Source organism: Aspergillus affinis, assembly GCF_023601865.1.
Source record: "Aspergillus affinis strain CMG 70 chromosome Unknown NODE_115_length_114903_cov_91_584772, whole genome shotgun sequence".
NCBI classification, from domain to species: Eukaryota; Fungi; Ascomycota; class Eurotiomycetes; order Eurotiales; family Aspergillaceae; genus Aspergillus; species Aspergillus affinis.
The window spans coordinates 13,247-39,126 of NW_026515896.1; the positions used below are offsets into that span (position 1 = coordinate 13,247).

Here is a 25,880-nt window from a genome sequence, read left to right on the forward strand (position 1 = left end):
ACAATGGAAGATATCTTCAATCGAATACAGTCTGGCGGTATGTCCCATTTCTTCATGAATCTTGATCAGCTCTCCAATTGAAACCAGCGAATGTCTTAAGGTAATCATGTCTGCCAGTATTTGGCCATCGCCAATTTCGAACTGATGCAACCCCTAGATCCAGCATATATCCTCCGAAAAAAAGACAGGTACTCGGATAATCAACTGTTCAATGAACAAACTCCACCGGTACACTCATTCTTCTTGGCTCCACCTTTCTACACGCACATTGGTCATTACCTTTGCAGAGCCATTACAAAAAGCCATCCGCCATTTGTCCAGCCTTGTATAGCCAAAGCGAATACATGTTTTTTCATGTCAGTCTCCATGGTCTAGTTGGTTATGACGGCGGTCTCATATTCTTATATGACAGCTTAAAAGGCTGGATATCCGCAGGTCACGAGTTCGATCCTCGTTGGAGGCAATTTTTTTGGATTTTTTTCTGATATCTTATTGTTTTTGGCACGCTGTGTTGGTGGGAAATAAATCATGAAAAAGCATTCCACCGTGCCAAGATGTTGTGGGTGCTAGTCCGTATCAGGAAGGTGGGAACTGTAACTATGTCAGCTAGGAACCGGTGGAGAGTTCTTCGTTGTTCAGGGCTCAGGCGTTCTTAATGCTACCATATCTTTTTTTTCAAGTAGGTTAAAGGTTCGATTTGTCTGATAGTAGTATTTGGTAGTTTGTCGCATTTAGGGGTGTAATGAATATTCGACGTCGGCCGATATGTTCGATTGAATAAGTTTTCGAATACGATATTCGACACCCTTATCATGATCGAATACGAATATTCGACGGTTTTGACGATGTCGAATATTCGTATTCGTTACACCCATAGTCGCATTATTAGCCTAGCTTATTGCTTATGTGGTGTACAATAAATTCTTTTGATGTGATTGTCAGAGGTAAACCCTCAGCCTAAAAACCAATATATATTCGGGGAACAGCCTTGTTGCGACTAGGTCCTTGGAAGGTCTGGGGATATATATCCACAGCAGCAACCATCAAAAAATAAAGAAAATAGTGGTATATAAGACAATAACCAAAGAAGGTAACGATAATAATGAAAATAGCTGAAAGTATAAAAAGGAAGAAAAGAATAATGAATCGTCCAATGCCTTGAGCGAGTAGTGTAGACCGATTGATGGAGGGAAAAAACCACATGAAAGGGTCGGCCAGCAAGCAGCAATAAGTCAAATAATTGACATTTCACATCACAAGCTATAATACCTACGTGGTCTGCCTAACTCAGTATGGCAAATAATAGGTCAACCGTCTTGCTAGGTAACGACTGTCGTTGTCTTCGGTGGATGTTTTAGATGCCCGAGGCATTGTATACCGAACACTCCACGGCAAATCCAGACAAACAAGATAGGAAGACCTCTTCTCCCTACCAAATTATCTGCATGATTCTTTCTCATTTAGTTAAGCCCCGTCATTTTCATCATCCTGGACAATTTCTTCAGTATCAAGATCGTTGTCTCCCCAGGCGGATTCACTTCAACAGGTGCTGTGAGCTGAATTTGTAGTTGAACATAGTCCAGTAATTAACGGCCTTTCTTCAATAACGGCTGGGTGGCGCAATGGTAGCGCGTTGGTTTTCGGTTCTTCCTGATCTTAGGAAGAGTTGGAACCTACCAAAGGCTGCGGGTTCGAGCCCCGTCTCAGTCATTCTTTTTTTCTCCGTGACTATTTCTCACGCCCCCCGACAAGACAAAGCATGGATGCTATAATTTTTTTATTTTTTATTTTTATTTTTTTCTTCATTTCCAATTCTCTGTCTGCATCAATTTTCATCTAATTTCTACCTGGGGAAGATCATATCTTCACGAGAAAGAAAAACCAACCCACTATCTCAAATCTTTCCAGGACTACGCAATGGACAGACAGTATCCTCCTTCCTCTTGTATTTCCCACCAAGATGAGATCTGTACCGGTTTTCCAGGTCTCACATTAACAAAGGGACCGATCGGTGTTCAGAATTGCCCAGGATAGGAAACCGGCCAATGCTCATTCACCGAGAAGACCACCTGGTTGATTTGCTTTGTCATTCGCTGATTTGACCATCTACCCAACAACCCTTAGCTAGATGCCAGAATCAATTCTTCGCACACTGAAACCTCATTGCTGATTATTTAACATCCCCTGAAAATTTCTCTATGGCTTGAGCTAAACATTATCCCATCATCCTAATACCCCACTTTAGACCAAGATGAAGGAACACAGCCGGAATTCCCATCCCAGGACAAATGACTATTCTTATCATTTTTACGGTGAATTTTGGCTTGAACCACCAGAGCAATACCTGCAGTGCGAAGAATTGCAAAGGCTGAAGGAACTGGAACCACTTATAAAGAGGTTTGAGCAACGACAGAAGCCCAGTAAGCTACACTTAGTCCCAGTTACGGAATCCCAAGATCTCTTACTAACCACGCTCATTCGGCCAGAGATCCCGACAGATCTGAAAAAAGCGTTTACATCATTTACCCGCCGAGAGGTAGCTGTGTGGAAGTGTCTTGGAGGCGAGAGGCCTTCTGAGTTCCTTCTTCCCCCAGCTGGAAGCAGCAATGCTCCGATTGCATGCCATCTTTACAACCCGTCATTCTTTACAGACAACCCCTACTCCCAATCCATGATCGAAAACAAAAACCTGACTATGGTTCAACTCCAGCAAGTTGGGTTTTCTTTGCAAAACGCTTTTTTCTTCGACCATATTTGTAGAAGAGACCGAACCGAGGATGTTCTTTTTTATTCAGACGAAATCACCCGGATACACGAAGATTTTATGATGCTCTGTCGAAAGACCATGACTGCAAAAGTCGAGATCTGCTGGGGAGTTCCAGTAAGGGAGCGAATGAAGAATCTCCCTGCTCCTGAGTCAGTGGCACTGTGGGGGGAATACCACAATGTGGAGATTTTCATCGAAAGAGATATTGATGAGATCATAAGATTTCTCGTCTTTATACCGCACCCCCAGTATTTCTTCTACCATAGCCATCACACCGATCCCGGCTCCAAATTTCGACAATCAAAAGGACGCAGGCAGGATCTTTACCTCGACGTGGCGAGTAGGCTTAGGGGAGTGACCATCAAGGCTAATTTCTACGAGATTCATCACCGACTAGCCACTTACGGACACCTGAGATCTAAGGAGAGGCAATTGGTCAAAACGCTAAAGTCAGATGCTGAGCAACAACTGAAAAAAGCGTTTCCAGATAGGTTCAAGGAGGTAGAAGAATCCACACTGCTGCTGGCAAAAAAACGAAGAGTTGAAGCCGCAAATCGACCAGATACATTGATCATTTCGAAGATGATCAGTGGGGACCATGCCGGAGAGGTAGTATGACTCGAGGATTATTTTGTGACCGCAAAGAGGCTGACATGTTATGCCGAACGCAGGCACGGCGACGGAACAGCGTAATAGAACAAGCAACCCAGTCATGGTTCGAAGCATTTAGGGAAAGCCTCGGGGGTAATTACTCGATAATTCTGCTCAGGTCTAGAGCGTCGGATTGGGATGATCTTACTCAATGGGAGGAGATTTCCGCTCCACTGGTCGGTTGGATTTAACAACAAGATGGGCTAAAGATCGACATGGAGCCAAATCGTCCACAGATGACCTAATAAGGTCCATCGCCTCCTCTGGAACAAGAGTAATTTGGCCAGTCTCAAACTATTGCAAACTATTTTTGAGGTTGCTAAGTCATATCTACCAATCATTCAAAAGCAGAAACGGGCCAGTGTCCAAGAACTCTACATCCCGGGCGTGGCCCCATATCACATCATGCCACGGAGATGCTCAAACTGTGGCCAGCGTGTGCTCGACGATGCCTTTTCTTGCTATGCAAAAGCCGATCAAAAATCTACTTCAATATTTATCGCAAAGAAGGATGAGGGCTACCAGAATGTAAGAAGTTTACGCAGTTGATCCCCGTCGGGCCCGCTAGGCATCTCGAAGAATGACACATACAAGGGTCAAGACCCCTCGATCTGCTGATTGGGAAGAATACCTTCTCCGTTGCTCAGCTGAAGAGCTCGCCAATCAACCTAAGTCCATCAGGACTATATGCGCGTTCTGCAACAAAGAAACTTCGGAAGACAAAAAGCCTTGTTGGACTTCGGAGGGTCAAGCGCGCTATGTCATTCGCATCCATAAATGTGAGCTCTGTAACAAGAGGTTTTGCTCCTGGCCCCCTGTGGATAAATCTATTGGTGCCATTTCACAAGTGTCTCTGGTCAAAAACTGGACCAATTTAACAGAAGGCGGCATTGAACCAGCTAATTACCCACGCTGGTCTGATATCTATTGGTCTAAGAAGAACCAGGCAATCAAGCTGAAGGGGCTTCAAGAAGCCTCTCAACTAGAGTCAGTGATGGAGGGTAGCATGCAAGAAAATATGCTCAAAAGGAGAAGAGTGGAGGTGAGACCAAGATTAAAAGATATTTTTAGAGTGAACTAGACACGGTCAATACTAAGAGAGCAATGTTATCTATGCGGGGGATGGCTGCTGCTGCTCCTGATAGCTACACATACACTACTCATAGAAAAGCATTAAAAAAACATTGGTGTCTTGATAGGACTGACTATAGGTTATTATTCATTGTTGGAATAGACAAAAAGCCAAAGGCAAAAAAGCAAACACCTGCCTCCAACGAGGATCGAACTCGTGACCTGCGGATGACCAACTCTTGAAAGAATTGTCATATAAGTATATGAGACCGCCGTCATAACCAACTAGACCATGGAGACAACAAGATGGAGTGGGCGGGAAAAATAGTGAACTCAGAGCATAAGGAACTTTATTCGTCAGTACGCTTGGGCCGTCAGCAAAAAATGCCTCCAACGAGGATCGAACTCGTGACCTGCGGATATCTAGCCTTTTAAGCTGTCATATAAGAATATGAGACCGCCGTCATAACCAACTAGACCATGGAGACTCCGTTAAAATTTAACTTCAAACTTTGCGTACAAGAGCCAAAACCAATACAAGAGATGCTGTATGCTAGTGTCCACACAACGCTACATGATTTTGAGACAGAACTACAAGGCGAAGTACCAATAAAAATGTCTTTGCCGCCGCAGAGCAAGCCTGTTCTTGCAATTTCACTCCGGCATAAAAAGGATCAAGCTTGCCTACAACTTAACCTCTAACGTGTCCGCAAGAGAACTACAAAGGCAAAATCTACAACACGGTAACTTTATCTGGTCTTACCTCCTCGAACTCTAACATTGCTGGCTACACCAAGTTCCATCGGCAACGTTACCATGGACTGGACGAAAGTATGAATCGGATTCTCGACAAACAGAACACGGTTCATATTGCCGACCAGCACCCGTCATAATGATGATAAAATCATGCAACACTACCTCATCAGGTGGCTGAAGTATCCAACTGTTTGGAATTGTGCAAGCGGCTGCCATAGATACGGCTAGATAGATGTCGAGGACCATTGCACTCTACTAATCAATCTAAATTTGAAGGAAAGAAGTAAGCAAGTAAGTCAGAAAGAAAGAAAGAAAGAAACATGGTCAAGCGAATCACGATCATTGGAGTCGGCCAAGTCGGCCACACTGCACCCTACGCTCTTATCCTAGGCTCCATGGCCCGAACTACTCGTCGCCGATACGGAATCTATGTTAAGAGACGGTCAAGCACGCGACATTTCCCATGTAGCGTACGCCAGCAACAGTAATATACGGGTATGTGCGGCCGTGATCCATGAGACCAAGCAGTGCGATATTGTAATTGCTACGGCGGGGTCAAAGCATCATTCTGGTGAATAGAAGATTGAGCATTGGACAAACCCATATGCAACGCATCAATCATAAATTCAACATCTTTTGCGACACCATGGAAGTCCTCGACGCCATGCGCCCTTTCCGCTCAAACACATTTTTCCTACCTGCTGAGAGTAGCGTCGACCTTTTGACCTGGCTGACTGTCGAGACACGGCTGTCGCTGTCGCAGGGCCTCGGGTCGGCGACGTTCGTCGACTCCGTGCGACTGCATGTCCCCGTTGCGACCAGCTCGTTCGATATGTATGTGGTGAGCGTGTATGGCGGGGACCGCGACAGACTTACCGGTGGATGACGCACCGGGGGGCGCCGATGGAGAAGATGAAAGAGATTCACTGGGTGTTATCTGATCATTGGGAGATTGAAGCCGTGATGTTAAATTGAAGGTAGTTAGAGCTAGCAAACTGACAACATATCCATCCATAAGGAATAGAATAAAAGAAAGCAAGAAGGCGTGTTCAATCCATCAAGTCTCAAGATTCTTCCTCCATCATACAAGATAGAAGATCGTTTTCAGCAACAAATTCCTCCCAAGTCTTAAGCTTCAAACCCGGCAGCTTCAACCAACCCATGTCAGCGAGTCGCTCACTTCTACACAGTCTATAGATATACTTACCTGATTAGCCTGCACGAAGCTCTCATTCCGATAAATCATCCCACACTCATCAAAGATCATCAACTGCTCCGTGAAATCCAACGCGGTTGTCTCGTTCATCGTATCGAGCAACCGATTTTGGAATTCCGCAGCCGTAATCTGCCTATACGGCATGGGGACATTGTATGCTGTTTACTATTAGAATCGCGATATGTCCAATCCAAGTAGATAGAAGACGTGGATAGTCAGGGTGAAATGCAACTTACCTTCAGCCAGAGCCTCGACTTTCCCCGACTCCGATAGCGCCTGCGCATAGAACGCGACTGTCTTGGTCTGGTATGTCGACCCATGATCGAGTAGGTAGCTGACAAGCTTGCCGGTATCATCGATAGCGACGTTCGGCATCAATGTGCCCGGCGCATGTGGAAATTCGCGAACATATTTGCCGTCCTTCTGCTATAGACACCGTTAGTAAATCAATCAGTATTAGAATCTCTGGCAGACTCTCATTCTCATTCAGTTACGAGGGAAGAAAACAAAAAGAGATGAGCTCAACAAACCTTAACAGGTAAATACCTCCCCGGCGAAACCAGACAATTCTCGAAATAATTCGGAAACAACACCTCTGTCGCGATTCTCGCTAATTCTGGTTTCCAAGCACGAACATAATCCATAACATTGGCCTTACTCTGCCAATGAAATATGTTAGCAAACTTTCCACTCGAAAGCGCCTTTCCATTCGGAAGAGACGCCCAGATGAAATGCTCCAGTTCTGGGATCTGCGCCGCGATATCGACGATCCGTTTCCCTTGGGTTTCTTCGATTGTTGCATCCATCGATTGCCAGAAGTCGGTCATTGCGTAGATAACATTGGCGTCGGAGAAGGCGGATGCGAGGCTTTCAGCATCATTGAGGTCGGCGTATGTCACGGTTATGCCGAGTGCAGTGAGGGCTTGTGCTTTGGGGGAGGAAGGGCTGCGGGTTAGGGCGCGGACGTGGTATTTGTCGGGCTGGGAGGCTAGGGTACGCGCGATGGAACCACCCTTTCGTTGTTTTTGGGATTTTTCGTTAGATGGCGTAAAAGAAAGGACGTGTGAAGAATAGGTTGACATACTTGCATCCCGGTAGCTCCGAGGATGGTAACTGTCTTGGGAGCCATGCTTAAGAAAGGGTTTGTTAAGGTGCTGGCTGAGTGCAGAATGAACGCGGTGAACTGGATAGAATGGAGTATTAGGATTAGGAGTCCGAATGGTTCCTTTTATAGACCTTTCTAACTACAAATCCTATTCATCGCTTAAACTTGCTATCCAGGTCATGGTGGATCTGTCTTTCGATTATGAATATCATTACTAACTAGTTAGTTATAAAGATCATTATGCGCTGACTCAGCGGGAAATTGCCGGTCCTTCAACATCTAGATGTCCAGATTAGAAATCGACACGAGAATCACGGCGGAAAATGCAGATCAGAACTGCATGTCAGGCTCATAACTGGGCCTCGGGTTTCCGAAAGAACCTTGTCCTGTGAGTGACATAAGCGTATAACGAGCTGGATGAATCTATCATATCTCATTGATAAGAAACCGAATAGCCGCTAATCTACATCTAATTTGCAAAAATCAAGACTTTCTACCTGGCCACTCCCATCTCCTCCAAGACCGGTCGAATCCACAATCGATAGCCCTCATCTAACGTCCCATAGATCACCCCCACCAGGCGATCGGCCCACCCGCGCAACCAATAATTCGAATCGGACTTCTTGACAACGCGCGCGAAATGCGCAAAGATAACTAGTGCGGCGGGCTTCATTTGCCGCAATAGCGAGATATAACTTTCGTCAACATAAACCGCCCACTGAAACCCGTGACCGTCGACACCGGCGGACCAGCGTCGTAGCTCCTCGATAGCGACAAGATACGCTTGTAGGTCCCTGTCGGAGTCAGGTTCGGGATGCGTCTTGTGAAGATGCGCGGTGAAGGTATCTAGCGAGTCCATGATCACGGTGTCTGGGGTTGAAGGCTCAGTGCCGAACATGGGTCCCAGGACGCCCGAGAGAAGGGCGTCGTGGAAGGGATCGGCGATGGTACGGATCCCGCGCAAGAGAACGAGCCAGGGGGCGACTTCGTTGCTAGGTGAGAGGAGCGGATTCTCGGAGAGATAGGGGTGAACGAGGTGGAAGATGAAGATGAGCTCGGAGCAGACGTAGAGAGCGGAGCAAGTTTCGGGGGAGATGTTCAGCATGGCGAGTGTGGAGGAGCGGAGGGCGGCATCGTAGTAGGCGATAGCGTGCGTCTGATAGTCGAGGTCGGCTTCGAGTCGCGAGAGATGCAGCGCCGATATCGCCAGGATGGCACGCATCAGACAGTCGCTGGAAAAAGCCAATTTGGGCACTGTGACGCGCCAGATGGTCTTGACGTGGCCGCGCGGGGAGAGCGTGGCGTATGTCGAGGTGGTGAAATGATGCAGGAGTTGCAACTCCCTCATGGGCAGCTCATGCGTGGATGCTGGTGGCTGTGGTGAATCTGTCGTCGTCCCTGATGCCACCATGGGTGAGCCACCGTGGCCATTGGAGCATTGCGAGTCGTAGTCCGGATGACGGGTTAGATATCCGCATTTGAAGCCACGTTGGAGGCATTTGGAGCAGGACGGTTTTTGTTCATCGCACTGTGACCTGGATCAGACAATCAATGGGAATGCGAAAGCGAGATGATATTGATAGGCAGTCTGTAGCCACTAGGTACAGTACCTTGATCCTGCGCCTCTTGCAATTAGCGCATCCGGTTCGCGTCTTGCGATGCGCCCTGCGAACCTTGGATGATGTCATCTCATTTGATGGCATCTTAAGCCAAAGATCTGAACTAATTTAGCGTCAGATATGTCTTATACATCGACTCATTGAAATATGAGTTGATAACAATCAATCAGGGGGTTGACACACCCGATCTCGCATGTTGTGGATAGAGAGAGACAGAGAAGGAGAAGGAGAGAGATCAGATGCGGTTCGGACTTTGGGGATTAGGTAGCGATCGCACGTGATATAAGATCAAGGGTCGATCATTTTCTTTAGTGCTGACATTTGTGCAGCATTCCTTCCTTCTTATTCACCCGGAGGGCTTGGCCTTCGGGTAGCTGCATTGCTAGAGGTGTTCGCAAGTGTTGCCCTTCTAGGGTTAAAATTAGAACAAGAGAAAATCAAGGAAGTGTGAAAGGGCTAGAAATGCTATCATGCTAGGCAAATGTATAGAGATAAATTAGGAGTTTGTTAAGGAAATTTATATTTTTTTTTCTCCTTTGCCCGAAAAGCTGAAAACTGAAAGGAAGGAGCCAACCCAGCCACTACAGTTTATTTTCACTATGGTGGTAATGTTTCAGAAGAACAATCCAGTGCGAATAACTCCGTATTACTTCTGTACATATCAACAGTTTCGCCAACAGAGAGCAGAAAGCTTGCCGGTGTCCCTTCGGACTCGAAAAAAAAAACATAAAGATAAGATGCACATTTTGTACTCCTTTCATTGGACTATTCGGTATGAAAATCCCGATGATTCAGTGCTGGCGGGAACCCCAGGGACGCCACTGATTTGCAACTATATCCATGGGCAAAGCGCCTTGACGTACCCAGAAGGTCACTACTAGCTGATAAACTAAGTTTAAAGCAGAAGCAATTCTATCCCCAAGAGATCCACAATCAAATAGGACTCACGAATGCCGCGTAGTGTAGGCTTTTCCCGCTGAATCATCGGCTATCTTAAGTGGATTACTTCTCTTCTTTCGGAGCTCGGACTGGTGGATATCCGACCCTTGTGCCTGCTATCTATACGTCAACTACTTATTTGTGCTTGAATACTGCAGTAACCAATATTCTAAAGAAATTTTCGCCGTTCAAGCGCCGGTGCACGTTATTCAACCGAACCATGGAATCAAGAGTGATCTTTATCACAGGAGCCAACCGAGGCAAGTAATTTACCTCAATCTTAGATGGACCCTGTTTAACCCACATGGCAGGCATCGGGAAGGGCCTCACCATGGCGTATCTTGCCATCCCCAATTACACCGTTATCGCAACAGTCAGAGATGCCTCAACCTAAGAAGCATCTGAATTATCCTCACATCTCAAGGGTGATAGCTCACGGCCCATCCTTCTGCAACTTTCATTAGACAGTCCGTCAACTATTGCCCAGGCAATTTCCCAGGCTCAAGAGCAGCATCTCGTGAATCAGATCGATATCGTGATTGCCAACGCGGGAATTTGCAACCATTGTGGATCAGTTGTGGACATGGAAGATAGGGATATGACCTTCCATTTTGAGGTGAATACCTTGGGACCTTTAAGACTGTTCAGGGCAGTCATTCCGCTGCTAGAAGCCAGTAAACAACCCAAATTTGTCTACATATCCTCTGAGCTGGCAAGCACTACTGGTCTGGACAATTCGTCATCGATGACCACTGCATACGGGGTTTCTAAAGTGGCGAGTAATTACATGATCAAGAAGATCCACACAGAGCACGAAGCTTTGATCTCATTTTCCATCGATCCTGGGTCAGTATATACCAGTTCAAAGTTCCCTGTTGTTATGATCGGTTTTCTGGTTATCTTGCACCTTATTCGTGGAAATCCTTCAGACAAGTCCTGCCTTTTTAGATTCGTCCAGACCAACATGGGTAACCGTAGCGGAAGACTTGGTGGGTTAGCCAAGGCCCCAATGTCTATTGACGAGAGCGTGGAGGGAACAATAGAATAGGTAAGCAAATACAATTCAGACTTATATGAGATGTTCCACGCTGATTAGCTCCCACTGCATTTGCTCTAAAGATCGAGAGATCTACGAAAGACACGACGTCCGGTAAATTCATCCGTTTCAATGGGACAACCTTACCATGGTAGCGCAATAATCAAGTCAAAACTCGCTGGGAAAAGATATAGGATCTGCCATGATAATGTGTCTAATTCATTAGCGTTATCTCTACGAAATTTTTCTTTAGTTCCTTGTCTAATGTGGAAGGAAATGAATTGGTCCACAGAAGAGAACAATAACTATATTAACTTCAATCATTGAAATTAAACAAGAATTGGATGAATAATAGGAAATAATAAAATGAAGAGAAAAATCTAATACAATCTATCCACACATAAAGCAACATCTGTCAACTCCATCAAGAGCCCGAAAAACCACGGATATTCGCACAGAGAGCGACTCTCACGCCTTATCCATCGAACAGCAGCTATTCAACCCACGCATCAACTTCAATCTCAACATGATGCTCAGGAAATGGCAGGCTCTCGATTCCGACCATGGTGAAAAGTGGCTGGTGATTGGGGCACCACTTCTTGATATTATCCACCATTTTCTCCCTTGCTTCTTCGCGAATGCTGGATAGTCCAACGATGAATGCCCGGATCTTCACAACATGGTCCCAGCCTTGCTGTTTCGGATCGGCCGAGATATTGGCCTTGCTGAGTGTATGCAAAATGACATCGTTGATGTTAGAAAATGCCTGGGCAACTTCCTCCTCAAAGACCGGGGATGTTTTCAGCGTTTCGGGGTGAATTCCGGCTATTATATTGTCAGAAGCCAGGCGAAGTGATGTTTCTGTTTGACAAACTTACTCTGGCCAGTAGTAAATATGCGATTTCCAATGACGCAGGAGTCGCTGAATCCGTACTTCTCCCGACACTTGTCGCCGAAACCAGGAAGAGAGTAGTAATTTAAGGAGGCCATGTTGATAGACGTTAGAAAATAGAAAAGTTTCGTACATCGCCTTTGAACTAAAGGGTTTCTCTCATTTTTATAACTTCGAAATAATGTTAACCCCATTGAGGGTTGAAAAAAGCGCTTTGTCAGCGGGGTGTTGCTTAGGGCAAAGGCAGACACGGAGCCGTCGGGAGCCGTGAGCTCGCCTATGGAGTATGGCATACGATTGTCCCTGGGCCTCTTTTTTTTCTTTCTGAATAGTTCAGTTCACTGAGGGATTTGTCTCATACGAAATTGGCTAATTATTTTCGAAGTATTCTCAAGAGGCCCATAATACTATAATTAATCAACAATTATACACCATACCTGGAAAGTGAACAGCTAGCTAGAGCCTACTAACGCCAAGGTTCCGCAGAAGTGAGAATGCCCCAGCCATGGCAACTTATTCTAAACTGTGCCCACTGCCGACACTCCTACACTCCTGATCAAGCTAGATATTTGCGGGTGCGGCGGGACTGCGTGAAGTTCCCTGGGGTGGGACTCAGGACCTCACTAGATAGTAAGAATGATGCTACGCAAACTCGTAATAAGGCGGGAAAACCGTGCTGTTGTGCTTCGACTGATGTATGACAGTTTCCCCCCCTTAGACTACAATGATCAGTTCCATGGATTAAAATTTTGGGTTATTATCGTAATCTGACTAGGATTTACGCGGGATAAGATAGAATGGTATAGCTGATGCCCCGCATGCAAATCATCCGAGAATCCTTGGTGACATAGCATTTTTCGGTTACAGCGTTAAAGCAACACAGCTCGGCATGTTTGGCTGCTTTGTCAAGACCCGATAACCATGATCTTCTGAGTACAGCTCTAGGTGCTTGCACCATGAAAGCCTCTCGTAGTGATGAAATCGAGCCCGGAGAACCAAGGCTAGAATATAAATACAGCCCAAGATCAACACAAATAGACACATTCATTTTATACTTACGAGGCACCCATAATCTATCTTTCAGGTGTAATAAATTCTTTGAAAACATGAGGCTCTCCTTGAGTGTTTGTGCTATGCTGCTAGGGCTTGCAACGGCCATCTCCAACCTAGCTAATGAAGAGGGTGCCAAAATGGCGAAAAGCGTGGCCTGTCTGATACTATAAGCACACATCCAAACCACACTTGAAGACGGAGTCTTTCAAGCTGAAATTATACAAGACCAGTGATTGCGGTAGTCAGTGTAGTAATGATCGGGATTGTAAAGGAATTTGTGATGAGTGTTCCCGTGGAAGATGCAGACGCAAAGTACGGCATAATCTTGAATGAAGGGTTTTTTCTGTACTAACAACCAAAAAATAGAACGGCAATTGCGATGCTCGCTGCGACAATGATCAGCAGTGTCAACTGTGGGGAGGATTCTGTAACAATTGCGTAAGGTGAGGGGAAAATTCATCTAAATTTCAAGGACTAACAGTGTTGAGTAGAGAGAGTACGGTTGTAGGCTGTGGGGATAGGCTTACTTCATTTACTTTGGACCTTTTCCTGCATGGGCTGTATTTGTGATTAACCATTACCTACCCCGTCATCGTCTGTCTTCCTTCTTTGCCAGGTTTAGGGGTGCAGCTGTGTCAAATCACTTCGATGAGATATTTCTATCGAACCACTGCAAGCACCCCTTTAAGATATTGTCTGGAATTATCTGAGTTGAATAACCAGTGACTTAGAGTGTAACCTTGCTCTCTTTATGAGAGAGATATATGCCTCTGTCGGAATCATCCTACGCACATCTTGTAATTCGAATTGAGCAAAACATATTTGTCTCTTGTCATAGTCTGATTCAATGTTCGGTACAGGGCAACTTCACCGAATACCTGAATACGTTGCTGCCAATTCTATGGGTTGTTGGTTGCTTCTTACCTAGTGTCGGCCGCCAGTCAGTCGCGCCATGAGAGCGAAGTCCTGGCCAATTCAAAATCTATGTCTCCAAATAGAGGGACTTTTCGTTATCGTTATCCCTATTCTCAATTAGGCTAAGGGCATTGCCACTGCACTTGATGAGTATTTCTATTGCCCTGCCCAGCCGACCAGTTACTATTGGTATTTGCTAGAGTATGCATTTCATCGAGGAATTCGTCTCAAGAAACATTGACTAATTATGCTCAAGGACTTTAATACAAACCGATGAAATATAATAAAAGCTGGAAAGTGCGAGCAGCTAAGATAAACCGGAACAGTACAAAGCTTTCCAAATCAGCAGTACAAAGTCCAACATACCAATCTACTGCGCAGATCCGGGACTAATTTTCCAATCTTCCAGCCCCACTGATTTATCGGATCATTCAACCGTCGGGTATAGATTAATTCCACCTACGGAGTAGAGAATTTAAACCCCGTAACGGAACTCCCGAACCTTTTTCTGATAGTAGAACGCCGCCAAAGATCCAGTGGCAGCGAGCGCCAGAGGCATAGGAGCCCTTCCTCCCGTTTTGATGACTCTCGGGATCGCAGATCCCAGCAGGAGAACACTGTTACCGAGAGCAAGTTCGGTGCCGTAGTCCTTGTTCTCCTTGATCAAGTAGCCTGGCGATCTAATCAGTTCAGAATATCCCGTGAATGAACCGCATGGCACTTACCAGCAAACCCATAGGATACTCCGAGTCCAACACCTGCGACCAAAGACGGCACGGAGCCGGACCGCATATACCCAGCGATGCCCCCTGCGGGTACTGTTTTTTCGGTCAACGTTCAGCACTTGCGGCGCTGGTTGAGGTACTTACGAAGGGCAGCGAGAGTAAACGAGGGATGTTCAGCCATGACGAAAGAGGGTTGCTGAAAGTAGACAGAGGTAGACGTATCTGGGATGCTTGTTTTTCTCGCGGTGAAATATCGCAGATATCAGGTGATCCTCTCGGCATTCGTAAGTCCGACTGTCCGACTGTTCCGAGGGGCTAACCAGAATTGGTCAGTATCATCACGTGGATTAATTTGCCGCTGACTCATCGGGAAATCAGCAGCGAATTAACTAGTTCTCAGTGCCTGAGGCATCAGTATCTCTCTCTAGCAGAAGGTGCTGTAGGACGAGTATCATATCCAGCTGTCACCGTGTGGATATGCATAAATAGCCCTCCACTAAGAAGAACTGGTCCTTTCTGGTGCTGTGGAATATTTGCCGAACGAGCTTGTCTCTCCGCTTGACCTGCCTCTAGATTTAGTTGAAGGCGTCTATCGACATTTCAGTGATGAAAAGCGAGAAGACTTAAGCAATCAGACAAAACGAGAGAATCTTCAAGATAGATCTATGACATGATAATGTAGAAAGTCAAAATAACATAATCGTTTACGCTGAAACGCCGAGAAAACCATCTTCCTATTCATGATCTATACAACGGAGAGGCTCTTTTCCTCACCACGGGTTGAACCACGCCGGAAAAGAAAATAAGATAAAGGAAAACAGAGGGAGTTGATAGTCCTCACGCCGTCGCTTCTTCCGAGTCCGTGCCCTGAGACGTCAAAGGAATCCCCTGCGCCTCCTTCGGTCGGAGGATATTTCCGGGGTGCCAGAAATGAAAGATGGCCTGGACGACGAACATGGGCAACGTATCAAAGCAATACAAATACACCTCGTGAGTAGCCAAATACCCCTCGTTGCCTTGGATATACTCGATAATTCGAAAGATGCACCGAATAATGATCAGCGCCGCTACGAAAAACAACACCCAGATGAGGATCAGCCACTTCGGATACGGCCGCTTAAACGCCTCTGCATGCATCCTGCGCTCGAAAACGATGGTCACAACGAGGAAGAAGCCGAAGAAGACGAGCTGCACGAACAGACCCGCCACTGTGATTCCGTCGCCGATCTTAGCCATACTGCCGCCGTTGGGAGTCAGTCCGCCGCCGGTGGACTGGCCGATGATAGCGATAATGTCACCCCAGAGGAAAATTTTGGTGACTTTGCGGGCGGACACGAGCGAGAGGTCGTCGCGTCCGACGTGGTTGACGATGCGGCCGTAGGTCATGTAGATCGTGGCGGCGTAGAAGGCGGGCGGCAGCACGATGCAGATGGATTGCGCTACGAAGGGGCCGAAATTCGTCGGGTCTTCGGCGCCCATGACGCGAAATATGTAGCCGAGAGTCATCACTATTTGAACTGGTTAGATGGTATCTGTACAAGGGGGAAGTGGGGTGCGCAGCGTACTGAAGGCGCCGGTGAGCAGCGACAGGAAGTACCAGGCCCTAGCGTGCCATAGTTGCACGATATGAAAGATCGCACTGGTGCCATAGAGGGCGGTAGCAACGATGCCGATGACTTTGTTGGGGTGAAAGTGGTAGTAATTGTAGTTCACTGGAAGCGGCATTCCTGTCTATTGTCCGAACTTGGGGGAGGAGATTAGAGGAGTGGGTGAGTTGACGTCGAATTCGTGAAGATTCAAGATCAATAAGACGTTTAGAAACCGCCGAAAACCACAGAGAATGAGAAATCTAAGATGTGCGACACTTTGTCGTCGGTATAAGCCTCCAAGAAAGAGCGAGAGGGGGTGGATCTTATAAGACAGGAGCAGGCTAACAGCCAAGTCTGATGGACCCTGGGGAGGGCCAAGAGATATACGTAGCTAGCATTAAAACAAAGGATCAGATAGAGAGACCGCTATGCATATTTTTGGTAATCTGTCTGATCCTTGGAATGTACGCGTTCTGGCTCCATCGTGCGCATTTGGGCATGGCAATTGGCCAACAACCGGCGCATCCCACGGACGTGTGGTCCTGGTAGGCGATCAAGTTTCAACAAAAAAAGAAAGAGAACGTTCTCTTTGCAGGGAAATGGACGATGCGAGCAGCACTGATGTCAGATTGGGGGAGAATCTGGCACCCAAAGGACCTGCCAAGGCTGTGCTCCTCGTTTGAAGTACGACGGGCGTATAGTCGTTTAGACGCCGTTGGGATTGGTTCGGGGCCCACTTTATTTCAACGATGCCGCACCGGATCGGAGCGAAGTGTCAGACCCGATTGGAGAGATGGACACTGTTTATTTTAGCTATTCGGAGGCGGAGAGACGGTTGAGCCTATGGGGATGCTCGATCAAGACGCTGGAACGAGTCATATCTGCCTACTCGCATTCTATACGCGATCTGCATGCCCCGTATATCTAACGTGGCCTACGCCATACTCCCCTCGATCTCAATCAAATTCTCCAGGGGCATCCATCCCTCTCGGCCCAGACATAAAAACCTTTGTCTGTCCTTAACCCCACTCTATACCAAGACTCCAAGCCTTAGAAAACATCACGTTTTGATTCGAACCTCATCATCCTTTCCTCCTACCCACGTCCAACGAAGCAGAGTGGAGTCCTCTCGGTATTGCGCGGCGTGCGATCCTGATGATCGACCTACCCCGTCCCACAATGACTTCTCAGGAATGGTCAACTTTACTCTAGATAGCTAGTCTATCAAGCTCTCTGTGGAAGCCACCTACGTTTGCTTACTCTTTACTGATCTTAGCTTTTTCTATCTTAATTTGGCATATGCACTACAAAGCCCGTGGAGCGAAAAGTCCTTCTGAAACCCCAAAACTCGTTGGCTATGTTTACGATTCTGACCCACCGCTTGCATGCTGTCGAAGTAAACATGACCATGAGGACTGAAATAAGTGACGACCTTCACCTTATCGGTGTTTCTCTAGTTTAATACAGAACCGCTGAGTGATACCAATCTTCCGACTCACCAGGCCTAGCTTTGTGGTCTGCCTAATTTCGAAACATAATCAGTTTTCCCGGCAGAGACGTAATATTCCCGATCAGTGACATCTATTTACCCTTGCCAGGCCGATAGATGGGAGATTCAATGTGATACTTATTCATGAACCACCTACATCATGGCTCGAGCGAATGCTTCAACACGAAAAGAAAGACACCTTATATTCCATACTCCACCAAGAAAAAGACAGTTAAATAAAACCACTCTCCAAAACCAAAAACAAGACCCTACAACTTCATACCCGCATTCGTCTCCGCCACACTCCCCGTAACATTAGTATCCTTCATCAACCACAAAAACGCCTCCGCCACCTCCTCCGGCGTGCCGACCTTCTGCAACGGCACGCTACCTTTAATCCAATCAAAAAGCCCATCCCTGGCCTCAGGAGCCTGATGATCCCACAACTCGGTATCCACAAAACCAGGACTGACGATATTCACACGGATGGGCTTCAAATCCAACGCTAGATTCCTGGTCAATCCCTTCAGACTAGCCGCGTACGACGCAACGACCGGCCATCCGGCAATGGGCTTCTCCGACGAGGTACCCGTCGTGAGCACGATGGACGACTCGGGGCTCGGTGTCAGATACTTCGCACCGATATGCGCGACAAAGAACGGTGCGAAGAGACGCATCTGCCCCGCGGCGCGCCAGTACTCGAGCGTGATGTCCTCGTAGGGAATCAGCTTTGGGGGCTCGGTGGCTGTGAAGACGATATGGTCGAGTTTGCCGACTTTCTCGAATAGTTTGATGAGGTCGGCTTTGAGGGTGTCGTGGGCGAGATCGCAGACGACGCCATTGATGCGGGCGTTTGGGTAGGCGGATTGTAGACGCTTGACGCGGTCGTCAATGCGGCCTTGGTTGGAGGAGGAGATGGTGACGTGTGCGCCTGAGGCTAGACTCGCTTCGGCGACAGCGTAGCCCATACCAGAGGTGCCGCCGATGACGAGGACATGTTTGTTGAGGAGCTTTTGGTATTTAGGGGAGGACATGGTGATTGTAGACTGTAGGGAGATGAGATAGGGTTGGGCTCAGCACGTGAGGGAGTATTGTGAAGTACGGGGAAGATAAGAAGGTAAGGTGAACAATGGGCGAAGATAGTATGTAGTATTAATACAACCACAACAATGTAGACTTGATCGTCCACTCTATATTTAGATCAATCTAAGGGATTGAGTAATGCTTGTTAATCCAGATCTAATGGTTCCCCGGCGAGTTTCCGGGCGATCATCGTCTGCCGGAGACAAAATCTAATCGCCGCGGACTGCATCATGCATAACAGTGAACTCCCCCCGATTTATGCGAACTGAATTATGAATTCGCCGACTATTTTCTATACAGAATATGGCCTGATAATCTACATTCTAGGCTCTTGAAAGCCCAACGAATTCGAGGTTGAATGTGATGGAATTGCCGGGTGCCGGGCATCTGTCTGCCTGTATTTAACGGCTGTCCTTATAGAGTCGATCACGTAGTCCAGTAAATCAAATTGTACTTTAGGTTGCAATCAAATAAAACAAAAAAAATTGATGAAAATGGCGCTCGAATTAGCCTCCACTTCCGAGTTCCGCTTCGATCCCCAAGGAACGCCCGGCCTGCGCCACGCCAAAAACCTCACTGACGAGTCCACGCGCGAGCTGGAGCGAGTCCTCGAGGAGAACCATTCCAACCATCACATCTTCACCACGACGGAGGACCACAAGGGGGTACTCCTTCCTGTTCTACATTCCACCCCCCGACTTGGCTTGCTAAAATGCGGAATGAATGCATAGGTCTACTTCCACAACCACATCGCCCACCATGACATCACGATTTGGGCTCTCGGCGCCAATCCCTCGACCATTCGATCCCAACACGATCGGAACAGTCTCTATCAGCGACAGGCCATGGTAATACAGGACTCCGTGGTGAAGGACATGGCCGACCCGGTCGTGTACAAGCGGTGTTTGGGTCGCGAGGAGAACTTTCTGAATTACTGTGGGTTCTTCGAGGACGAAATCAACCGGATCGGATACCAGGCTGTGCTGCAAAAGTATCTGGTAGATGGATCGGAGATCGCAGATGATATGTTGTGTCGGATCTACATGGGTTTGTCGCATACCTAGACCTGCGAACAAGGTAGCATGGCCTTGAACTGACGGATGTAGGTTACGTCCATGGTATCATCCACATCGGGATGGCGCTGGAATTCAAACAGGCTCGACTCCTGGCGGAGGGGTTCGCCCAGGCTGCCGTGCACCATGACTGGTGGTATACCGAATACCTGACGCAGACAGAGGAGCTAGCTAAGAAACAGGAAGAGCCGGCATTGCCGCTCAGCGACCTGATCGACCTGGCGCGACAAGACGACGCCATACGCAACTGCTCCACATTGTACTATCACCTGCAGAAACGCAAAGTTACCGGGGAGATGTGCTTGGATCTCGAGCCGGCGCGAGACGGGGTGCTCAAGAAGGCGGGACCGGAGTTACGGCGCGTAGCGGCAAGATATCGAGTCGATCCAAATGACTTGGAGCGGGCGACGGCGGAGTTGCAGAATACTGCTGGTTTGTCTTCACCTTCTCGGCGAAAGATGAAAAATGCTAACAGGTTCCGATACAGTCTATCTGACCGCCGGCGCGCAACGCCCACCGCATATATGCGCCTTCGATTTCTTCCTCCTGCACAGCGTCACCTCCAGCATCGGACACACCATGTTCCTAGCTGAGCCCTCTCTCAGCAATGCCCAAAAAGCCCGTCTCCTCGAATACACCGGCCGGGTCTACCTCCTCTCCTACGCCGGACAAGGCAGCCCGGAGCCGCGCCTCGACTGGCTGGCGTCGCACCCGTCGCGACTGCCCAACCAAGGCTGGGACGAAGTATTCGACCGCGCCTGCTACCACGAGGATGACGGCCACATGTGCAAGTTGATCCGGTGCATGGCGCACGCGGAGGAGACCTCGCGGCCGTACGACCATCTGCCGGAATTCCGGGTGAAGCAGGGACTTTTCCTGACGGCGGGGATTGCAGCGATTGACTCGGGCACGGATAAGCCGATGGATGGGACGAAGCATTTTGACTTTATTCGCGGATCGGGGTTTAAGGAGGCTTGGGAGAGGTTTCCGTTGCGGACTGGGGGGTTGGTGAATAAGTTGTAGGCGGATGGGATGGGTGTATTTAGTGTTTTTGATATAGTTAAGGTATTGCTCTAATTTGCTTTTTATGAACCGTTACTGCAATGTTGTAGGGTAACAGATAAGATAAGTGATCGGTCAACTCTAACTTATATACTGATGATAAAAGATTCAGAATGCCCACCTTCCAATTCTTTGAACCTATCTGAAAACATGTCGAATATTGTTAACTATCCTAGAATACCTATAATTTCTTTCTAGTTCTAGGGCTTTTTTACCTTGTTGAACTTTCTTCTCATAGCATTTGGTGGCGGCGACACCCGGATAAGCTCACTTGTTAAAATGATTTTGATAGACAATTTGTTCTTCTTTTGGTCTCTATGCTATGCATATACTAAATGAGTACCGCCCGAATCAAAACTAGCATGAACAGTAAGTGTTTCATTCACTTTATGCTACGATAACCCAATGAATCAACAAAACAAAAGGTCTCATTCCTCATAACTCTAGCATAACATGACATATCATATAACCCTCTCCCCAAAATCACAGAAACTGAAACTCCAACAACGATTGCAACGCCCCAGCCGGCGCCCCAGAAGTAACGCCCACCAAACGGAATCGCTCACTCGCCTGGTTAAAGATCCGCTCAAAGTCCGCGATCGTCCGTTCACGCGCATCATGCGCCGCCAACATGAACTGATCCTCGATCCTAGTTTCAACATCAATTAGCACATAAGCATCCCCAAGCCATGAAAACCAAGCCAAGACAGCAGAACTTACAAAATCATCTTATCTGTCAAAGTATTCAACCTCTTCGCAGGCGGATCAGGCAACAACCCCTCGGAAATAAACACCCGACTACCCTCCTTCAACGCAGGCACCAACGCTTTGATAATAGCCAACGAGTCCGCATCGTTCCAATCATGTAGGATATGTCGGAAGATGTACGCGTCCGCGGCCACGGGCTGGTCCTCGAAGAAGTTATGTTTCATGAAGCTGATCTGGCTCTGGCGGGTTGCGTCGCCGTTGCTGAGAATCAGCTTGCGGCCCATGTCGAGCGCGTCGGTGTTGTTGTCTTGTACGATGAAGGTGGCGGTTGGGGCCAACGGGGCGATGGTGAGAGCTGTGTGGCCGGATGAGCCGCCGACCTGTTTTGTTGTGGGATCGTTGGTTAGTTTTCTTCCTCGTGAAGGGACACTGCTCTTCTCTTCATCATACATGAAGAGAAGGGTGGAAGAGGGGAAATACATACATCAACAATCGTCGCTCCAGCCAACCTCTCCCAATCCCAGGCGGCACGCAACCGATCCATAGACCACAGCGGCGTATTGACCCGCCCCATCAGATACTCATGATACTTACGATTGAGGTCCTTCGAGCCGGCAAAGAAATCAAACAAGTTCTGATCCGTTCGATAGGCGAGGTTGAACGCCGTGTCGGGGACCTTATCGCCAACCCCGGCGCCGTCGCGCTGGATGAGCGTGTGCTCGGGGATCTTCATGAGGATGTTTCCGAGGAACTCGGTGCCGAAGTGCACGATGTTGCGCAGATGGGGCGTTGTCGCAAGGGCGCGCGACGCCGGGGAGTGTGCGATTTCATAAGGCGCGGGCTCGGTGAAGACGCCGTTGGCGATGGCGAAGCGTGTGGCGCGGTAGAGGATGTCTTCGGGGAGGTTGGTGGCGGTGGAGAGGGCGGGGATGGAGATGGACGAGGTGAGAGGGACGTGTTGAGGGACTTCGAAGCGGGTGAGAAGGTCGATGTTGGATGTGTCTGCGGCCTGTTTGTCGTCTGTCAGTAGAGGTTGCGAGGTTGTAGTGGTGAGTTAGGGCTAGGGATGTATGTTCGTACCGACCAGGCCAGGCCGAGGACGTGGTCCGTCGGTCCCGACGCCAGGTATAGCAGGTCCTTCGCGGCCTGGATGAGTTCATTGCGAATAGCCAGGGGAGCCACGCTTGTTAACTCAGCGCTGGTGTCCAGGGTGGCCTCGAAGCCATGCTCTTTGGCGATGGCGGCCAACTGGGCCGATTTGGCCTGGATGGTGGATGCTAGAGACTCGAGCGACATATTAGACTGGCTGCAGTGATAGATCACGATCACAGTTGATCAGTCGACAGTAGAGGGTTTCTGGCTCTCGCTTACCTTTTGTTTCCTAATATGCGCTGACTCCATCATTCCACGAAATAAACCTATAACCCCCAATCGCCTATACTCCCGAAAACAGAAAAAGGCGGGAAAAAAATGCAACAAAAGTCCGATAAGCAGCACGATATCGTTAGGAAAGATGTCGCGAGAGGAGGAAATCGCCGATTGGTCGCTTATTCTTGCCCGGTGAGTTAATTTGAAACGGGGCTTAAGTTAACAAACATGACAGATCAATTATTCAGATAAGACTAATTAACCGTTGCAGTTAGAGGGCAGGGATTCCCGCCGGACTACGCCGGCGCGGGCCTTTACTACGGTGGTTCCTGTCAGCTTACGACCCTGTCCCAAGTGGCCACAAATCCTACGGTGCAGAATGTCGATCTCTTGGCGCCTGTCACCTTTATTTTCCTCTTTGGATACGGATTTCCAGGTATCGGTCTGAGGGTGTGAGGATGTACACGTCGCATTGACAACATTCTAAGCAGCATCTGATTGAACCACAAGACCGCTAAACATCCGACTCCTTCTAAACGAGGGTACAGGTAACTACAGAGAGGTCGTGTTCTCACGCCGCCGTCTCCTGCCCGTAGGCTGCATAGTTCGTGTTTTTGTATGCAAAGCTCTCGTCACCCTTCGGGACTCTCTCCGACACTAACAGCGCCTCGTGATCGCGTAGAGCCTCGCGGCATTTATCGAAGACGTTAAACCTACGCCCTATCGTCAGCAAGCCACTCATCTCGCATTCAATCTAAATGCCGCTCAGACGGGGAATTTTCCTCACCCAAAATCATGCGCTAGTCTCTCGGAAAAGGTCTGCGGCACATCTGTCATCCTTCAGTCAGCCGGGTGCAATAACTCGTACCAGTCAATGTAACGTCGAGATGAGATCGCAGCATCGCGGGCCACAGAGGGGCCCGAACGTCAGATAGATAGATAGGGTTACTTACCTGTCCCAGGAGGATCCGCATACTGGCGCAACTCCGTCTGGATCTCACCCTCCTTACCCACCCGAACGCTAGACATCAACTGCGTGCGTGAGACACGGAGCCGACGGACTTTTTCGAACAGAGCGATCCGTGTGGGGATCTCGTTGGCGGAATGCACTCCGTCGAAAAGATAGCCTAGGGCGCCGGCATCTTCGATGGCTTGGTTGGCGCCTTGACCACTGAAGGGGAGCATCTGCATGGTTTAGTATACAGTGTGTTGGGTTCCAGAGATGTGGTAGATGGGGCTGGACGAACTGGGTGTGCGGCGTCCCCGATGAGAAGGATCTTGCCCCGGTTCCAACGAGGGACGGGGGCGAAGATGTTCAACGGCCAGATTGTCACGTTAGGTGCTTTGCTGAGTGGCATTAGCTTGTTCGAGCTTGGACAACGGATAGAGAGATAGACAGATACCTGAGAACGTGCACCAAGCTGGGATGAAAATGTCCGAAACGCTGCAACATCATGGTCTTGTAGTCTGTTCTTCATTAGCCACACCTTGCACAAACCATAGATAGACCTACTCCAGCAAAGAAATAGAAAGAACATACCATCATCCTCACTCTCAAATCGATTATGAATTCCCACGAAATTCTGCATCTCCCCACTAAACCCTCATCAGCACCCCAACCCAACCCAACCCATAGAACACAAGCAGATATAAAGGAAAAGAGAAGACTCACTTCTGACAATCATACCAAACCATATGCTCCATAGTCTCCTGATCCCTCGTATTCGCCAACACAGAAGGCCCATTCCCTTTAATCTTCACGAGGTCCTGAAAGCGTTCATCCCCAATTAAATGCTCCGTCGGAATCTGGAACCGGAACGCACTGAACCCAGTCTTCGCAGGACTCTCAACCTCATCTTTCAACACAACGCTCTTGAGCACAGAATGTAGCCCATCCGCCGCAATGATCAAATCCGCCGTCACACTGGCACCGTCTTCAAAGTAAAGGATTCCGCGCTCTGCGTCGGCTGAAATCACCTTGCGGCCACGATGGATTTTCACCTCGCCTTCATGCTCAGGTTCCGTACTCACCCCCTCGTTGATGGAATCCGTAGCGATGTCAGTAGTAGTGATACTCGTATTAACGATCCTCAACAACTCCGCATGTAAATCCCTCCTCTGCATCGTATACAACGGAGCCCCGAACCGCTCTTCCGCATCATGGAGATCGACCGCCCCGACGCGCACAAACCCCGGCCCATCGCGCAACTCAAACACAGATTTCGGTGTACTGCGCGCGTTCTCGAACGAGAAGTTCAGGATACGCAGGACGCGGATACCATTTGGGGCGACGACGAGCGCGGCGCCGAGTTCGGTAGAGAAGTGCGATTTTTCGTATATCTTTTTTTTGGAGTTTTGGTTATTTTCTGCGAAGAGAAGGGGTTGTGATTAGGGATTGGGAAGAAACGGATGGTTTACCTCGACATGATGACCTGCTTTCCGGAGTGTTGCGGCGGCGGTGAGGCCGCCGATGCCTGCGCCGACGATGGCGATGTTGAGGGTCATTTTGGGGAGACGAGAGTTTTATCAGGGCTCGTAGGTTGTAAGTGAAAATAGTAGTATAGTGAGTACTATGTGCTGGTTAGAATAGGGAAGGTCGATGGCTGCGAGGTAGTCCAGGGGAATCGAGGCGTTCTTATACCCTGACGATGCTTATTCTCTTAGATTTTAATTTAGTCGCCGATTAATCTGTTGTCTCAGATCGGTGGTCTGATTCTGATTCCGTTTGCGTGTTGTGTTGGGTGGATCATGCACTTGGTGTTA

The 25,880-nt window shown here is 48.2% G+C and overlaps 11 protein-coding genes across 11 annotated transcripts; 3 read left to right on the forward strand and 8 right to left on the reverse strand.

Moving 5' to 3' along the window:
* Positions 1 to 5,677: 5,677 nt before the first annotated feature.
* KD926_000744 (NmrA/HSCARG family protein) lies at positions 5,678 to 7,590 on the reverse strand (the record flags this gene model as incomplete). The annotated part of the gene is made up of 6 exons (XM_053104557.1): positions 5,678 to 5,789; positions 5,944 to 6,182; positions 6,453 to 6,619; positions 6,698 to 6,887; positions 6,992 to 7,474; positions 7,546 to 7,590. 6 exons carry the CDS (start codon positions 7,588 to 7,590, stop codon positions 5,678 to 5,680), a joined length of 1,236 nt encoding a protein of 411 aa, XP_052952152.1.
* Positions 7,591 to 8,059: 469 nt separating this feature from the next.
* Positions 8,060 to 9,565, reverse strand: KD926_000745 (Zn(II)2Cys6 transcription factor; the record flags this gene model as incomplete). The annotated part of the gene is made up of 3 exons (XM_053104558.1): positions 8,060 to 9,094; positions 9,177 to 9,283; positions 9,505 to 9,565. The coding sequence occupies 3 exons, from the start codon at positions 9,563 to 9,565 to the stop codon at positions 8,060 to 8,062; spliced, it is 1,203 nt and encodes a 400-aa protein (XP_052952153.1).
* An 863-nt stretch (positions 9,566 to 10,428) lies between these two features.
* Positions 10,429 to 11,172, forward strand: KD926_000746 (uncharacterized protein; the record flags this gene model as incomplete). Its single annotated transcript, XM_053104559.1, has 2 exons — positions 10,429 to 10,497; positions 10,549 to 11,172. 2 exons carry the CDS (start codon positions 10,429 to 10,431, stop codon positions 11,170 to 11,172), a joined length of 693 nt encoding a protein of 230 aa, XP_052952154.1.
* Positions 11,173 to 11,653: 481 nt separating this feature from the next.
* On the reverse strand, positions 11,654 to 12,150 carry KD926_000747 (uncharacterized protein; the record flags this gene model as incomplete). Its single annotated transcript, XM_053104560.1, has 2 exons — positions 11,654 to 11,985; positions 12,039 to 12,150. 2 exons carry the CDS (start codon positions 12,148 to 12,150, stop codon positions 11,654 to 11,656), a joined length of 444 nt encoding a protein of 147 aa, XP_052952155.1.
* A 2,345-nt stretch (positions 12,151 to 14,495) lies between these two features.
* KD926_000748 (TMEM14 family protein) lies at positions 14,496 to 14,926 on the reverse strand (the record flags this gene model as incomplete). Its single annotated transcript, XM_053104561.1, has 3 exons — positions 14,496 to 14,692; positions 14,746 to 14,838; positions 14,890 to 14,926. 3 exons carry the CDS (start codon positions 14,924 to 14,926, stop codon positions 14,496 to 14,498), a joined length of 327 nt encoding a protein of 108 aa, XP_052952156.1.
* Positions 14,927 to 15,582: 656 nt separating this feature from the next.
* KD926_000749 (RTA1 domain-containing protein) lies at positions 15,583 to 16,470 on the reverse strand (the record flags this gene model as incomplete). The annotated part of the gene is made up of 2 exons (XM_053104562.1): positions 15,583 to 16,253; positions 16,311 to 16,470. 2 exons carry the CDS (start codon positions 16,468 to 16,470, stop codon positions 15,583 to 15,585), a joined length of 831 nt encoding a protein of 276 aa, XP_052952157.1.
* Positions 16,471 to 18,092: 1,622 nt separating this feature from the next.
* Positions 18,093 to 18,857, reverse strand: KD926_000750 (oxidoreductase, short chain dehydrogenase/reductase family; the record flags this gene model as incomplete). Its single annotated transcript, XM_053104563.1, has 1 exon — positions 18,093 to 18,857. The coding sequence occupies one exon, from the start codon at positions 18,855 to 18,857 to the stop codon at positions 18,093 to 18,095; it is 765 nt and encodes a 254-aa protein (XP_052952158.1).
* A 543-nt stretch (positions 18,858 to 19,400) lies between these two features.
* On the forward strand, positions 19,401 to 21,002 carry KD926_000751 (questin oxidase family protein; the record flags this gene model as incomplete). The annotated part of the gene is made up of 4 exons (XM_053104564.1): positions 19,401 to 19,571; positions 19,638 to 19,953; positions 20,013 to 20,411; positions 20,467 to 21,002. The coding sequence occupies 4 exons, from the start codon at positions 19,401 to 19,403 to the stop codon at positions 21,000 to 21,002; spliced, it is 1,422 nt and encodes a 473-aa protein (XP_052952159.1).
* A 522-nt stretch (positions 21,003 to 21,524) lies between these two features.
* KD926_000752 (S-adenosyl-L-methionine-dependent methyltransferase) lies at positions 21,525 to 23,045 on the reverse strand (the record flags this gene model as incomplete). Its single annotated transcript, XM_053104565.1, has 4 exons — positions 21,525 to 21,690; positions 21,762 to 22,129; positions 22,234 to 22,758; positions 22,830 to 23,045. 4 exons carry the CDS (start codon positions 23,043 to 23,045, stop codon positions 21,525 to 21,527), a joined length of 1,275 nt encoding a protein of 424 aa, XP_052952160.1.
* Positions 23,046 to 23,262: 217 nt separating this feature from the next.
* KD926_000753 (uncharacterized protein) lies at positions 23,263 to 23,573 on the forward strand (the record flags this gene model as incomplete). Its single annotated transcript, XM_053104567.1, has 2 exons — positions 23,263 to 23,309; positions 23,393 to 23,573. 2 exons carry the CDS (start codon positions 23,263 to 23,265, stop codon positions 23,571 to 23,573), a joined length of 228 nt encoding a protein of 75 aa, XP_052952161.1.
* A 115-nt stretch (positions 23,574 to 23,688) lies between these two features.
* Positions 23,689 to 25,622, reverse strand: KD926_000754 (putative salicylate hydroxylase; the record flags this gene model as incomplete). The annotated part of the gene is made up of 8 exons (XM_053104568.1): positions 23,689 to 23,830; positions 23,905 to 23,947; positions 24,071 to 24,302; positions 24,365 to 24,464; positions 24,521 to 24,584; positions 24,658 to 24,713; positions 24,790 to 25,457; positions 25,536 to 25,622. The coding sequence occupies 8 exons, from the start codon at positions 25,620 to 25,622 to the stop codon at positions 23,689 to 23,691; spliced, it is 1,392 nt and encodes a 463-aa protein (XP_052952162.1).
* Positions 25,623 to 25,880: the final 258 nt, after the last annotated feature.